The 14667-nt window shown below is 39.5% G+C and overlaps 1 protein-coding gene across 6 annotated transcripts in view; it reads right to left on the bottom strand.

Annotated features, from left to right (window-relative positions):
• LOC128365763 (protein MTSS 1-like) overlaps positions 1 to 14667 on the bottom strand; it is a 53044-nt gene that overhangs the window by 5066 nt on the left and 33311 nt on the right. For 3 of the 6 annotated variants that reach the window (XM_053326333.1, XM_053326334.1, XM_053326337.1), the window contains 10 exons: positions 13957 to 14041; positions 12429 to 12520; positions 12242 to 12316; positions 5679 to 5836; positions 5282 to 5389; positions 5001 to 5098; positions 2841 to 3105; positions 1527 to 1646; positions 860 to 1099; positions 384 to 593 (listed from right to left, as the gene is read on the bottom strand). In XM_053326333.1, coding sequence (XP_053182308.1) covers positions 384 to 593; positions 860 to 1099; positions 1527 to 1646; positions 2841 to 3105; positions 5001 to 5098; positions 5282 to 5389; positions 5679 to 5836; positions 12242 to 12316; positions 12429 to 12520; positions 13957 to 14041 — 1451 coding nt within the window. Of the gene's footprint in view, positions 1 to 383; positions 594 to 859; positions 1100 to 1526; positions 1647 to 2840; positions 3106 to 5000; positions 5099 to 5281; positions 5390 to 5678; positions 5837 to 10826; positions 10848 to 12241; positions 12317 to 12428; positions 12521 to 13956; positions 14042 to 14667 lie in introns of those variants that run through there. The other 3 variants (XM_053326336.1, XM_053326335.1, XM_053326339.1) reach the window with 3 other exon arrangements.

Here is a 14667-nt window from a genome sequence, read left to right as displayed (position 1 = left end):
AGCTGCAGTACTAACATTTTACAGCATAAAGCTGACAGAGGAAAGAATGTCTGCATCCATATGGACCCCCTTTAATGGAGACCATTTAGTCGCGCACACTTATCACAGTGCTTGCTGTTATAATAATAACTAGTATTGAGTGTACATGGAAAGTAAAAAAATACTGATACAGAGATAGAAATAAAGTCAGCAGAGAAGAACAACAAAAAAGTGAACCTTTGCTAAAAATAAATTAAGAATTCTGAATGACAAAAACAACCAAACAATGAATAAATGCTTCAAAGCTTGATCTACAACAAGAGTCATTAACCAGAATCCATGCTATTGTGAGAGCTGCTGAAGAAAAAGCAGTGGGACAGTAGGAGATGCTGACTAAAACTGACCTTGAGAGGTGCAGCCACAGTCCTGTTCCTCTCTTCCACTGGGCTCGGTGTTTGTAGCGCAGCTTGAGCTGGTGCTGAGGCTGAGATGGACGCAGGGTTGCTGTCAGGGTTACTACCATTACTGTCCACTATAGCTGGAGTCTCCTTGTCTTTCTTCCTCCTCAGTGTGTTGACCATGGGCTGGTCATAAGGCCCTGGCTTTGCCCAGTCCTGTAAAGAATTACATGTCAGTGTTTTTGTACTTATACTTCACATTTATATTTCTCAATGATGTGCTTCTGATGATGGAATCTCTTGATTCAGTTCACCTCTTGGTTTTTAGGTCTGCAGATATTGTTGTACTGGAGTATAAAAGAATCAAACTAATGAGCTAAAAGTGTATTTTACACACTAATCAAGAGTATCTTGCAAGTTGAACCAACTGTTGGTGAGGAGGAGGGATAAGATGGTCATCGAGATGAAGATGACAAACAAACCTTCCAGGTGGGGACTTGGGATGAAGGCACCATGGGTGAGCCCATCATGCTGTAGTGAGGGAAATCTGGCAGCAGGGCTGAGGCGGGACGTGACCATGAACGAGTGGGGCAGGAGGTGGAGGATGAAGAGGACGGAGGGTAGAAGGGGAATGCAGTGCCGGAGCTGGACCCCAAACTCCCCCCGTTGCTATGCAGGTAGGGGGAGCTGGCTGGACTGTAGTGGTCAAAACCATTGGACAACTGGATATATGTGTGTCGGTGGGAGGAGGAATGATAACAGACGACACAAAAAGGAAAAGAAAAACAAACAAACAACACAATGGGATAAATAACTGAAATGATAAATAGTGCAAAATCAAAATGCAAAAGAGTGTGACACTTGGGAGAAACCACTCAAATGGAACACAAAAATGATAAGCGATTCATCACATAAAAACAAAGCAAATTAAACACATTAAACTAAATGAGCATGAAAAATTGATGGAGGCGCCGGTTCAGAGCTGCCCTTGACTGTCATACACTGCCGTTCCTTCAGCTCGACAGTGTTTTATTGTCAGTGTGGAAAACAAGAGTCACTGTACAGCCAAGTATGAAGTTAAGTATGAGGAAGCTGTCGTGCTTCTGATGCTGGTGCAATACACAAATTTATTAGGAAGAGGTTTTTCACCTTGTCAGTAGTGTGCTGAGGTGCAGCTGCAGCAGCAGATAGAGAGGGGGGGTCACTGCTGTAGTCACTGTGAAGCTGCCCAGTCTCTGACACCTCAGAGGATCTGGAACTGGGACAAGGCTGGGACAGCGAGGGCAGCAGCACGCAAGCAAGCAGGCAGGCAGTGGGACGAGACCAGAGGGAGAGAGGGAGAGAGAGGGAGAGAGGGAGAGAGGGAGGGGAAAGAATTGCAAACGCAGACATTTCAGCAGGTAAGACAGAGAGAAGCAGTTTGTTAGAGAGCAGAAGCAACTTTTCCACAGTCCTCAGCAGTTAGTTAGGAATACAGCCAAGTGACTATAGAGGCTGTATAGAAGGTGCACTGGGAGTCATACCAGCATTCATTGTCAGCAGTGGTTTTGTTAAAAGGAAGCAAAGACAAATCTCTACTGTGTGGAATGACTAGAAAGTATCCTCATCAATTGATATTTAAAATGGTCTATTAGTAATTTGGCCCTGGTTTAATGAGTCCTGTTTTGCAATGTCTTCTTCTTTCAAACATTCACTACTTTAACTACACCAAGAATAAGGCCATGAGAAGGCTGATTCCTGGGACGGTGCTGTAAATGGGTCAGATATTCACTTGCCAAACCACCTTCACTGCATCATAAAAACTTGGAAATCTGACGACACCAGTGTTTTCTGGACAGGGGAACTCTGGTTGCTGGCGTCCTAACAAAACATCAACTAGTGCAGCCGCTCTCATGGTTGATGTCAAACCGCAAACCTCAAACAGACGATCCCCTGGACTATATCACTGATGATTATCTCAACCCCTGTGTCAGATGGTTAGATAAAAGTGACAGTATGAGACTTGTTGATAGAGACACACTCTTGACTGCCCGTAAAACACACTGTTGTCTTTTTTAACATGTTATTTTACTTTGATGCATTTCATGAAAATACAACACACAAGCCTCTGCAAGTCGAACCAAACCACAGTCTGTCACAGCGGTCGACTCTTTAATAGCAGGATGAGGCTGACCTGTTTTGCCCTGGGCCAGAATGGAGGCAGACTAATTTCCTGAGCAGTTATACTATAATAATAGCGGTGAAATGACTTCACCATGATCACATAAACTTAGCCCTGCCAGCCAACTGCCTCTCACAGTGGTTTGGGAGATGTGTGAGAGAAGAGTTGTGTGGATTGCTGATGAGGGGTTTTCGCTGTCTCTCACGACAATGACTTGTAAATCATACTGCATATGTGGTTTTATAGTCTTGTCTCAACCATGTGCACATACTTTGATCTAAGTAGTTGAGAGTTTTTCTTACCTTTGTTTCTGCTGGCATAGGTGACGATGACTTGGACGATGTGTATTGGTCTTGTGATGAAGAAATGAAGCCTGAGTCGTGCGAGGAGATGCTAGAGAGGCGAGCCGGGGCCTGCTGGGGAAGCGTGGAGCTACGGTACCGATGGCGGGGTTGATGGTGGTGGAAGAGGTGATGTGAGGTAGAGGAGGAAGAAGAGGAGGAAGGAGAATGAGAGTGAGAGCCGCTGGATCCCCTGGAGTCACTACTGTTAACGCTGTTCAGACTACTGTGAAAGGGGAGGGAGTGAGGGATGAAGGAGAGGTTTGGCAGTGATAGGCAGAGGTAAAGAGAATCAGGTGCACCCAAAGACATGGATTGAGGAAGAAAGTTGGGTAAAGAAGAGATAAAAAACAAGGAATAGCAGGGAAGGAATGAAGGCAGAGGATTGGGGGAGAATGTGGAGGAGACAGGGTGGGAAACAATTAACACAGCACACCAAGATGCAGCAGGCAGTGACTGAGGCCAATCCAGTCAAAACAGCAAAACAAACCAACTGAAGAGGCGCAAAATCATAATGATAATTACAAGCAGGAAATCACAGGATTTTATGTCCTATTAAAAATACACACAATATGGGCTAAATTATATACAAAGCTGACAAAATTGAAAAAAGTAACTTATGGGAAACAGTTACTTTTACCACACAAGTAAAAGACAAAACTATCAGGTACTACACTATCATGCACAAACAGAAACACATACAAATGTGTGTACACTGGCCGAGTCACAAAAAAGGTCAAATTAATAATCTGCCAAGCAGAATTTTTTTAAAATAGCGGCTTATTCTCAATTATTTGTGAATTTGTGCTTTTTAAAAAAATCATAATAAGCATTGGCATTGCACTGTAACATGACAACACTGTATGTGGAAAAAATATGACTCTTAAATTGTTCCTCTATAGCAGGTTAAAAATGTTTTCACAGTCTGGAAGACCTTTAAACATCATCATGAAATAACATATAATTTAAAGCTGATTTGAGGTTGATTCAATCATAGAACACCCACAATCCCAAAATTGACAGCTAAAAAGCAATACATAATCCAGTCATAAAATATCTTTCTTGAAACCAGAACAGTTCAGGAAAAATCATTAAGACACATAAAAAGCAGGGAGGACAGAGTTTATGAGACATGGCCTGAACAGCTATGTTACAAAAACTGCACTTTTTGTCAATCCCTTTTTTAATTTTTTTTTATAAATACATATTTATCACACAGGCCTGTAAATTAAAACACAACTCTATGCAGTTTTTCTTTGACAGCGTCACTTCATTTCTCAGTGAGGTGAACTTCAAACTATCAGTTGAAAAGAAGCAATGAAGAATAAGAGCTCATATCCAACACTGGGTGGCAGACGTGGACTGGGTTTTTGTCCTTGTTCCCCTCCCCTTTACAATGATGTAAGCTATCTCCCAAGTAGATTCATCACTACTGATGAGGTTTTACAGACAGATCTGCACATTTCAGTAGATGCTTTGTATATACATGTACACTCTATAATATAATCTCTAACTTCACCAAACCATTGTATACAGTTTCATCTGGTGATCTGGGTGACCAAAATTATTTTAATTTGAATAATTTTCCGGACAATATAATTTTGAAGCACACTAGATCACAAAAAGATTTTAAGGGTCCGATTGGTTAGTGTATACTTGAAAGACAACGCCTCCCTTTCACTTATGTTCAAGTTATGAGTCTTGTGGAAAAATATACAATTGCCCTCTGTAAAGTTATGGTTGAAGGAGATTGCAATATATCTTGCGTTGGAAAATACTTATATATATTGTTAGAGGGAAAAGAAAACAGTTTGTTAAAGTATGGAAACCTTTTTTGGAATTTTTGGAGGATGAGAATGCTGTAATAACTTGAGGTCTTCACGTTACCACTGCTGCTGCTTTTTCAATTATTGATTTGTTTTTATTTGTATCATTATTATTATTTATTTATTTTTCTCCTTTGATCTTTTAATTGTTTTGTTGTATAGTACATTTATAAATTAGTGCTATTGCTGTGGTCATTTTTATTTGTATGTTTTTCTTATATGTAAAAACTTAATAAAATATAAAAAAAAAAAAAAAAAAAAGTTATGAGTCTTGTGATTGGTCTTTGAAGCCTACCTGCACATGCTAGACTTCCTGGACATAGTGGTACTGGGTGATGAAGGTGGCGTTTGATACGACCAACTGTAGTCTGAGCCCTTTAGGTCCAAAATCACCTGAGGGAAGAAAATATTTGTCATACTCACAAAGAGATAAGGTACTGAACAAAGATACATTTAATCCAAGGAGTATAACCCCCTACAAATAATACACAAATATGGCATATAGAGCAAAAAGGACAAGCTCTGAAACATTCATTTTGCTCAAGTATCCACAGATTGCCTAAAGTTTTTCCTCACCTGTTCACTAGCAGGAGGAAGCTTGTGTGGGTCAGAGGTCAGGGCTTTGAGGTCATCAGAGATGCCCTGGAGATGGGTGACCTCTCCCAGCATAGAAATCTCCTCATCCTGAAATCAAACATGGCAGAGAAAATGGAGATAATCTGAATTACTTTTGGGAGGAAAAATGAGTTTAGATAACAGTAATAGGATAAAACAGGTTCATTTAAGATTGTCTGGGGAAGAAAATATACATTTATAAGTAGCGTGATGAAGCTGAGGGCCTAACATGGCTTATTCTGGGCTTGTGAGAACAAAAAGCTGCTGCAGAGTGAGATGACTCTACACTTCCCTTTCTGTTGCTCTCTGAGTGCTTATCTGATGTTTGTTTCTCTCCTTCTGCCCCCGCTGTACTCACCACTACAGGCTGCAGCATGGCTACGAACCAACAGAATCTCTGCCTCTCCTCTATAAGAGCCTTCCTCAGGGCCTGCTTCTCTGTCTCCTCCAACAGAATGTATTTATCACTCACATCCTGCATGGCGCTGTCCAGCTGGGGTTGGATATCACCACGACCTTTTGCACGAAACAAACACACAAATGCAAACACACAAAAGAAATGTATTAAATCATTTGTTCGAATAAACTCACAAGGAAACACACGCTTGGTCTATTTACTAATCTACATGGCTAGCGTGAGATGAACTTGATCACTTTACATTATTTTATTTTCATCCTGCTTTAAAGCATAAATTACAGAATAATGTTCCAATAACATGCATGGATCATCTCACAACAGTAGGAGCATGTTGTCTTGGACTGTTTCTACTGCTATACAATATATATTTCATTGCGGGCATTGCTATCTTCAATGCTACTATTTGACTGTCCCAACTCACTTCCATCACTGCCACATGAAGGGCCACTCTTGTCATTGAAGTGTTTCCTGTCTCTTTTTTATCTATCTCCTGTTCTTTATGCTAATCTGTTGCTTGTCTTGGAAAACTTCAGTCTATTATGCAGAGATAGCCAAAAGTCAGAACCATTTTTGACTATCTCTACTCTTTGTTAAACACTTCAAAACCAGGGTGTTTCTAGACATGGTAACACTGTGTGTGTTCCCATGGATGACAAAAGTGCAAGGTAGCCCCAAGACCATCTGGCCCTTGCGTGTTTATGTGTGTGTTTGCATATGTAAATCTGTAAATGTTTGAGGACAATCCCAATCCCAAGGTTATCCTGTTATTCAGCACTGTGTGTGTGTCTTTATGCTGTGTGTTTCTACATATGTGCCTGCATGCACTGTGCGTTAACAGAGAATACCCCAAAGCCAAATCAAGCCCTCTTGCTGGCGACTGCCTAAGACTACATGCAGTGAGACTCAAAAGCATTATCAAACCACTCAAAGTACTCTTTACACACCAACATATACACACACAATCTTGACTTTGATATACCAAGGTTAAACCCACAGTGAACAACTTTGTGGTCTGTCTGTCTGTCTACTCTTGTGTCTGAAGGAAGATAATGAACTGGCGCCTTTTGTTGAGTCCCTATATCATGCAAATCAGTGGTAAAGACACACAGATAGAGTTACAAAGAGAAATAATCTTCACCTCAAATGTAAAACATAAGGATATGCATTTTATCTTGAGGACAATCCATCGGCTCTTTCTTCTCTTCTATGTCGGTGCACTTTATTCATTGTATATGGTGCAGCATGTGGGGAAGCTATGTTTCCACTGCTTTATCTCTCCATCAGTCTGCTAGACCACATTAAATATGACAATTAACAGTGACTGCCAAGACACACACACACACACACACACACGCACACACACACACACACACTAACACACACACACACACACAGGACTAAGTTGATGGAAAACCATACTAAATGGAAATTATCATTATACAGCCACTAGTATTACAAAACTGATATTAATGAGAAGTGACTAATTGCTTCAATAACAATATGAATATCATGTGAAGCTGTCAAATATATGTCCTAACTACAAATTTTGGGTGGATGAAGTTCCAGGACCGTGTCTGTATCCAAAGTGAGGAGAAGTGCAATTATGCCTGACAGGTTTTTCCAGTCTAGACAAGTTCAGTCTAGTGTAACTGCCCAAGTGTTTTCACCAAAATACCAAAAATGTAAATTTTTACAATTTTTGGTAAATAAATTGATGACATTGTAAATTTGCAGCTGACTAAAATCTGCAAAAGTACTGCCACCGAGTATACCAACGCTACAAAATGAAATAATATGGGGCAGTGTGCAAATGTATGCACTCACAGAATTTTGTGGTTGTTGACAAAATAAGACAAACTGAGTTTCCATATAAAGGGAATCTATTTAGCAAGCTGGGTTTGGTGTCTGTGACGCTGAACTCAGAGGAATGTGGGCTACGGTACCCTTATAGCAGTTTCTCTTATTTAATATGGAGACTATGATGGAGTAGATAGACTGTAGTCCAAACTGCAGTATATATTTTCAGTCTCATGTGGATCCAGTGGTAGTACACAACAACATTGTGAGGTTTTGTGGAGAGCTATGCCTGAAGGAGACAGGATTCACTCATAAGTTTGGTTTCCACTGCAGGATCAAACTCATTATTATTCCTTCCTTCCATCTCTTGGCACGGAAAAACTTACCAACTGATTGGCCATTCAACTAATGTTTTAATCTACAGCTGTAAATAGCTGTTTGGTGATTATGGACAGGTATGTGCAAGTGCACTGCTGTAAAGCTCAGTGATATTTTAACAAGGATATATAATCTATGACACTCCAAACACATTTTCTTTAACTCTAGTTTGAGATGATTAAAATTTATTTTGAACTGGAGGACTCCCTTGGCCTCAAAGTAGCTTTTCAGGCCCCAGAATGAGAAATTCTGTGGTGTCTCCCTGGCATGCAGTGAAATGAGGAAGCTGGTTTTCTCCTATTAGTTCAAGTCTTGGCAGACTGTATTCTCAACATGACCAAAGTGGTTTTGGAAAGACACTACTATAAGTTGAGGAACTTTGTCTGAGACAGAAGGAAAGTCAAATATTTTCTTTGCTGCTTTTTTTGGTATTGCTTGAATAGTGATTATCATGATCACAATCAGTGTCACGTAACTACCACATCTATACTGTACATCTGTTGGTTAACCCATCAAAAAGTGCCTTATTCCTTGAGTCATTCAATTGCAAGGATAAGATTTAATCTCTTCTGCCAATCACCAGCAAACTGATTTCCTTAAGGCTTACAGAGTGATATTTGAGTCCTTTGAAAGTGAATTATGAGATCATCAATTTAAACATGTTTGCACACGTGACAATTATAGTACTCCTGTGGAAAATGACCATAAATGGTAAATACCATCAACTACTTTCAACTGGCTACATATAAAGCATGAAACTTATTTTCAACATTCAACCAAAAGCTATAGCACTGACTCACTCAGGCTGAGATCAGTGGTGATGTAAGGGCCATGATTGCAGGGATGGAAAAGGTTGTACATGCGCACCGGGACGCACATTTGCTACTGTGTACCACTACTGTCATGCACACTTAGCTATGAGGTGCCTCCTTCAATTGAGTGGTTATAGTAAAGTATATCTAAATAATGGACAAGATTACTAATGTTTTTCTCTTAGTTAATCCACATAATTCAGTCACAACAAGGGAACTTAAATCATACTGTACATTGTGCTCATGTCAGATAATGAAGGCACACCCTGACATGAAATGACAGCTTGTGGGAAGCAGACTGGTTGTTAAGAGCTAAGTGTCACTTCGTCTGTGCTGTGGGCTGTTCTTCGGTTTGTACGCATTCCTGTCCTGTGTGCCATAATTTATACATTGGTGGAACTATGTGAATGACAAGGCCCTGATTACTACTTCCTCTTTTATCCTCAACAACATTTTAACACTGAGGTTCAATTTAAGGTCAAGGGTCACGAACTGCATTGTAAACAAATCCAACCTGAGAGATATTTCACAAGTCATTGCTGCTCTTAAATAATGACAAATAGTTGTTATACAATTTATTACTTATCACAAATGTTGAGGTTATAAACACAAAATCAACCTAGAGTTTCAGAATTCATAGTCTACGGTTGTTTTTACCAAACTTAACTAAGAAATTGAGTGACTGAGCCAAGATGAATATGGTGGGGGTCGAAATGGCCCACTGCCTGCACACGCACACACACACACACACACACACACACACACACACACACACACACACACACAAATGAGATTAACTGGTCCTGCTTTCACATGACCAATGATTACATTAGGTTGAAGTCATAGGCTGTTTCTTAGCAAGGCTGGGGTCTTGGGTCAGAAAAACACCCTCACAAGACACATATCAAACATCTGATATATCCTCACAACACAAGCAGACAGATGGGCGGCTATTTGTGTGTGTAAATGGAGTGCTCTTCTTTTAAGCACTATGATTACATTAAGCAACCTACACATAAATTTGATTAAATGTTTGTGAGTATTTCTGTGATATGAAGGTCAGTGAGTTTAAAAGGCTTCTTTGGCAAGCCAGGTGCAGAATGACACATCAGCACTCTGGGCTCCCCTGACGGAAATTTTAATGTGTTTGTGTGTGTGTATGCGTGGGTGCACTCAACTCTATGTGAAATATTTACTTCTGGATGTTGTCGACCCTAACATCAAGGTAACAATCCCCTACATTCCTGATAGGTGAAAGATGGTTGCCAAACAAAGTAAAATTCAGTTCCGATGCAGAAGAAAATGGAACAATTACTTAACTCAGCTTCTGCCAAATGATGATGTGTGTGTGTGTGTGTGTGCATGTGTGTGAAGAGCAAAAGGGACATAACAATGTGAACTAAGACAAAACATATGGTGGATACCACAAAAATGATTTAAAACTTGTAGAAGTTAACATGACACTACATTAGTCCAGTCAGTAGAAAGTGCTGGACCAGTTAGACCCGGGTGCATCTCATGTCGACGTAAGCCTCCGCTTCACCTCTTTTCCTTTTATTACATTCTTTGTGCTCTTTTGCCGTCAGCCTACAGCATATTAATACTATTACTGTGATACTTAAATGATCTCATACAAAAATTCCCTAATGAAGTGTTCAGGAACACCTCATTACTTCCAGAGGTTACAAACATCTGACATGTTCACAGGACATCTGGGTTATTTGATAATTAGGCCATCCTGCTGTGTGAACAAGAGCATCCATAAGAAGGTGAGGATGCAGAGGAAGTCACAATGGAAAGGATGAACCCTGGGTCTCTGTTACCCTTAGGTAAAAACTTACAGGGGACAACAGATTCATAAGCAGCATAATATGAATCTGACAATTCCAATAGGTTGTGGTAAGAGACCGTAAACTTTGAATGTAATAGCCACAGAGGAAAATTGAGCATACCAACATTTAAGAGCATCCACAGGAATCGATTATTTGCATAACAGACTAGATTTTTGGTGGTTTCTTCACAGTGTAACTGATATACTTAATTAGACATCATAGCATAAACAACAGCCTGGACAGACAGTTAACTCCACAGACTGACTTACCTAGAGTATCAGCTGCAGTGCAGCATAAGGAGACGGATGGTATCAGAACCACATGGGGACAGGGAGAGGAAAAAGATCCAAGTCAACTGACTGAAAGAGTGCCAGCACTAAACAATGAATTATGTCCTAAAGTTGTAGACTTGTGTGTGTCTGGGTGTCTGTGGATTGGTTAACTAAACTAGATTTAAGTCAAAATGAAAGTATTACTTTGCTGAACAACATCAAACTATTTAAAATTTGTCCCACAGTGTCTAAACTAGCACTTAGTTGAATGCAGAGGGGAATGACACAAGTCTTATGTAGCAGTATTAATATTTCAACCCCTGTACAACCTGTACACTGTAAATTATGTACTAAAATTAACAAATCTTCTGTAGAGTAAGAGTTAGAAGAAGCACTGATTCATTTTTGTGCAGGTTTGTTGCATCTCTTCTTCCATCTGTTGACTTTAGGAATTTGAAACATGCACTTATTCAAACCTGAAACTTTCAACATTACAAAATATACAGGAAACGCATTAATCTAATTCCTTTTTTGTGTATATTAGTTTTTCCTCTAGGTAGGTGAATGCGTATGTAGAACCTGAGCCAAGAGAACTGCAGAGGGAAAAAAATCCCCTGCCCTCTCTGAGTATTTACCAAGTAAGGTAATGTTTAGCCTTACAAGATCTGCACAAGTCTTAATCAGTACGGACAAACTTCTACACACATCACTGCTGTCGAATGAAAATCTCATTTATCCAATTTGGACATTTTCCCATTTGAAATAAAATATGACATGTTTTATGATTTTAACAATCAAAAGGAAAATCAGGACTTTTTCTTTTGTCCTTAAAGCAGACTTCTTGCAGATGAGTCTTTAATCCAGGACACTATAATCAAACATGTTTATCATAATTTGACAACCAAAGCCCAGGTGCTTACTGCTCAAGTAGCTCAAAAAAAAAAACTCTGGGTAAACATAATTCAAATTTACAAGATTCCCCAAATAGTTCAATGAGAACCACATCTAACTATCATCTGGCTTGTGATGGCTGACACACAGAACAAATGATCTGATCTGACATGGATATATATTTCAATGGTTTAGTAAGCCATACTATATAATTCTTATCATGAACTAGTTTTTATGCAAGCATTATAAAGATAACAAGGTATATTGTGATATATATCTTCTGGATTTCATACTCTGTGGTCAAAGGTTTACAGGTGTACAGGTGCATGATTTAGTACAAGCATGTCAGCCATACAGCAAGAGATGCAACCATAAAAGAAAATATGCATCTCATAGCCTGGTCACCATAAATCATAAGGCAAACTCACAAAAAGACTAGAGGCAGAGAGATCCATTTCACCAAGGACTAACTCACAGTTTCACTTGATTTGATTTGTCTCCAAAAAAAAAAGTTTATTTACCTTTCTTTGCTTTCTTCTGAAGTTTCAGCGTGTCTGAGGACTTCTTCTTGATTTCTTGCCGAGCTCTCTTGTACTCTGTTTCACATGGACACGGTCAAAATCAGATTAACTGTGCAGAAACTGACTGTTAAGGTACTGTTTTTAATACACTTACTTGAAGAACAAGCACAAAGTTTGTTTGTCATACCTTTAGCATGGTCCTTGTCCAATGTGTTGACTCCTCTTTTCCACTCCTCCATCTGTTCTTGTAGAGGGTTGATCAGACCCTCCAGAAAGGCCCTGTGAAAACAGCAGGTGACTCACTTCTAATCCACGGTCAGCTTGATCAATTAAATTATTTATAGCTAAATATTCACGATTAACCTTTTAAAATCTAAATGTGTCACTTATAAAAATTCTAAACCAAATCACTGTTTTAAATAAATAAATAAAAACAGTGACATGGGTCATCCAAAATACATTTTTATTATCTGATCATCTGGCTGAAAAACTAATTATACAAATGTACTCAATATTGAGAATGCAAAATACAAGCCACTAACATATGTTGTTTCATTTTATTCATATGTTACAGATTAACTTGGCAGGGTTTACCAGTATATTTGTCACCTGACTAAAACAGCAGTCAGACAGTCCGACATTAAAATCATTAGGTCTGGTTTTCCTTTAAACCTCTATGGTAAATGTTATTGTCTGTCAATTATTAACAGGCAGAGAGGGACAGAGGGTGAATAACAGAAAGAGAAAGAAAAGTGTTCTTATGTCTGACTGTGTGTCACAGGAGGATGTAAGAAGCTTGTGCAGTCATGTCTGTCAATCATTACCCGACTGTGCCAGTCTTCCGAGATGTATTTGTGTGTGTGTTTAAGAGGCTGTGAGTGTGAGAGTTGGGCAGCTGCAGGCTTAGTGCCTCACACTAAAATTAGACTTCCCCCCTCTTGCAGACATTTCCCCAAAGTGTGTGTCAGTGGGTGGGTGGTGACCACAGCCCCCCTGTGTACAGCCCCTGCTATGGAGATCCAAGTGGAATTTCTACTGAAATGCCATCCGAAATTAGAGAGCCCCTTGTCTGAGTAGTGTGTGTGTGTGTGTGTGTGTGTGTGTGTGTGTGTGTGTGTGTGTGTGTGTGTGTGTGTGTGTGAGAGAGAGAGAGAGAGAGAGAGAGAGAGAGACAGATGTTGGGTGTGTGACTATACTGAAACATTGTAGATGCTTGTGTTGCCAGACAAATCGTCTCTTTCCCGGTGTTCCACTATGAGGGGTATTCTCACTCACACACTGCTAGGACTAGCTTGGGTCAAAGTACATTAACTGACTTACTAATAAAGGAAACACTGTATGAATGTTTTTCTTTGACAGTTTGAAAAGACTTATCGTGCTGAAAGTTTTTTTCTAAGGTCAAAAATCCCATTATAAGGAAAAGCTGTATCACTTGAAAGCAAAAAGGATGTAGTGTGTGAATAGAGGAAGGTCTTGTTATTTATATATATATGAACTTCCTATTAATGGTCTTTATTTAGATTGACCAAGCCTCCATGATGGGATGTATTGACATGATAACCCCAATGACCCCTGTTCTCACCCAACCCCTCTTACATGTCAGCCAAGCATTGACCAATAGAGCACAATGGATGCATCTTATAAAATCCTGTATGCTAAATGTCAGCAGTAGAGAAGAATAGAGGATAAAACAGGCAGTGTGTAATGTTCCTTACATGGAGAACTGTTTGAGTTTAGCCTCTATGCTGCGATGTCTCATACACATCCTGGTCAACGCTGATCCAATGTCTTTGGTCCCACCTGAAAGACACAAAAATAAGATGACAACGTGAGCTTTTATTGAAAGGACTGTTAAAATTATACATTTATCCATAAAACCAAATCTCACATATGAACCAGTGTCATTATCAAAACTCACTGAGTAAATGTGTGTAATAAATACAGTCCGAAGGTCAAGTACAAAAAGAACAAACAGAAAATACAACTTCTTATCAAAGGTCAAGACCATAAAATATTAATGGTGATCAAACCAGCCACATGAAAATATCCTTTTCAGGATATAATAGGATATAATAATAACAACAATTTTGACTGTAAGAAGATGGCTGGAGGCAAGACATAAGATCCTAATAAGTTCCTAAGTGACACTCACGTCTATGACAGTGGAAATAAACAGAAAAATCCAACCGTATCCACTGTGGCCACTAAGTCTGTTTTTGGGATTAACAGGCTACAGTGCAGTGCCGTCAAACAGCTTCACATCTGAAACAGTTTGCTGCAGTATGATTTAACTGACCATTACTGCACGACTGTAGTTAAAACATTTAGCAGGACCTCTAATTACAGAGGTCACTAAAGAAACTCATTTAGCAGAGAGCTAAAATGCAGACACCAGACTTTTGGACTAGATATTTGAATTTTCTACT

This window comes from Scomber japonicus, chromosome 10 (genome assembly GCF_027409825.1).
Source record: "Scomber japonicus isolate fScoJap1 chromosome 10, fScoJap1.pri, whole genome shotgun sequence".
Lineage (NCBI taxonomy): Eukaryota > Metazoa > Chordata > Actinopteri > Scombriformes > Scombridae > Scomber > Scomber japonicus.
This window is presented reverse-complemented; position numbering and strand designations above follow the sequence as displayed.